Genomic DNA, 249 nt, shown 5'->3' on the forward strand with positions numbered 1-249 from the left:
GAAAAGCGGTGTACTCAAAAGAAAGTATACCATTTCTTTTTGTAATATGCATTGTATTATTACTGTATGAATATGTGCTGAAGATTTTAATTTAGCTCTCTATACTCACTAAGACCCTCATGGTGGGAGATTGTGCAGCGAGATACCTTACGCTGCCTTTTATACCTGTTCACCGATAGGATGACCTTGCTTATTACAGTTGCCTCGCACGGTTGACAGGTTGTCTCCCTGACCGACTTTTTTAAAGGT

The 249-nt window shown here is 39.8% G+C and overlaps 1 protein-coding gene across 3 annotated transcripts in view; it reads right to left on the minus strand.

Annotated features, from left to right (window-relative positions):
- The window catches only part of LOC119586877 (pupal cuticle protein 36-like), a 21,939-nt gene that overhangs the window by 8,629 nt on the left and 13,061 nt on the right, over positions 1-249 (minus strand). The window contains exon 1 of one of the 3 annotated variants that reach the window (XM_037935612.1): positions 110-122. The exons of the other annotated variants lie outside the window; for them this stretch is intronic. Coding sequence (XP_037791540.1) covers positions 110-121 — 12 coding nt within the window. The 5' untranslated portion in view covers position 122. Of the gene's footprint in view, positions 1-109; positions 123-249 lie in introns of those variants that run through there. 3 annotated transcript variants of the gene reach the window in all.

This window comes from Penaeus monodon, chromosome 22, assembly GCF_015228065.2.
Source record: "Penaeus monodon isolate SGIC_2016 chromosome 22, NSTDA_Pmon_1, whole genome shotgun sequence".
NCBI lineage: Eukaryota > Metazoa > Arthropoda > Malacostraca > Decapoda > Penaeidae > Penaeus > Penaeus monodon.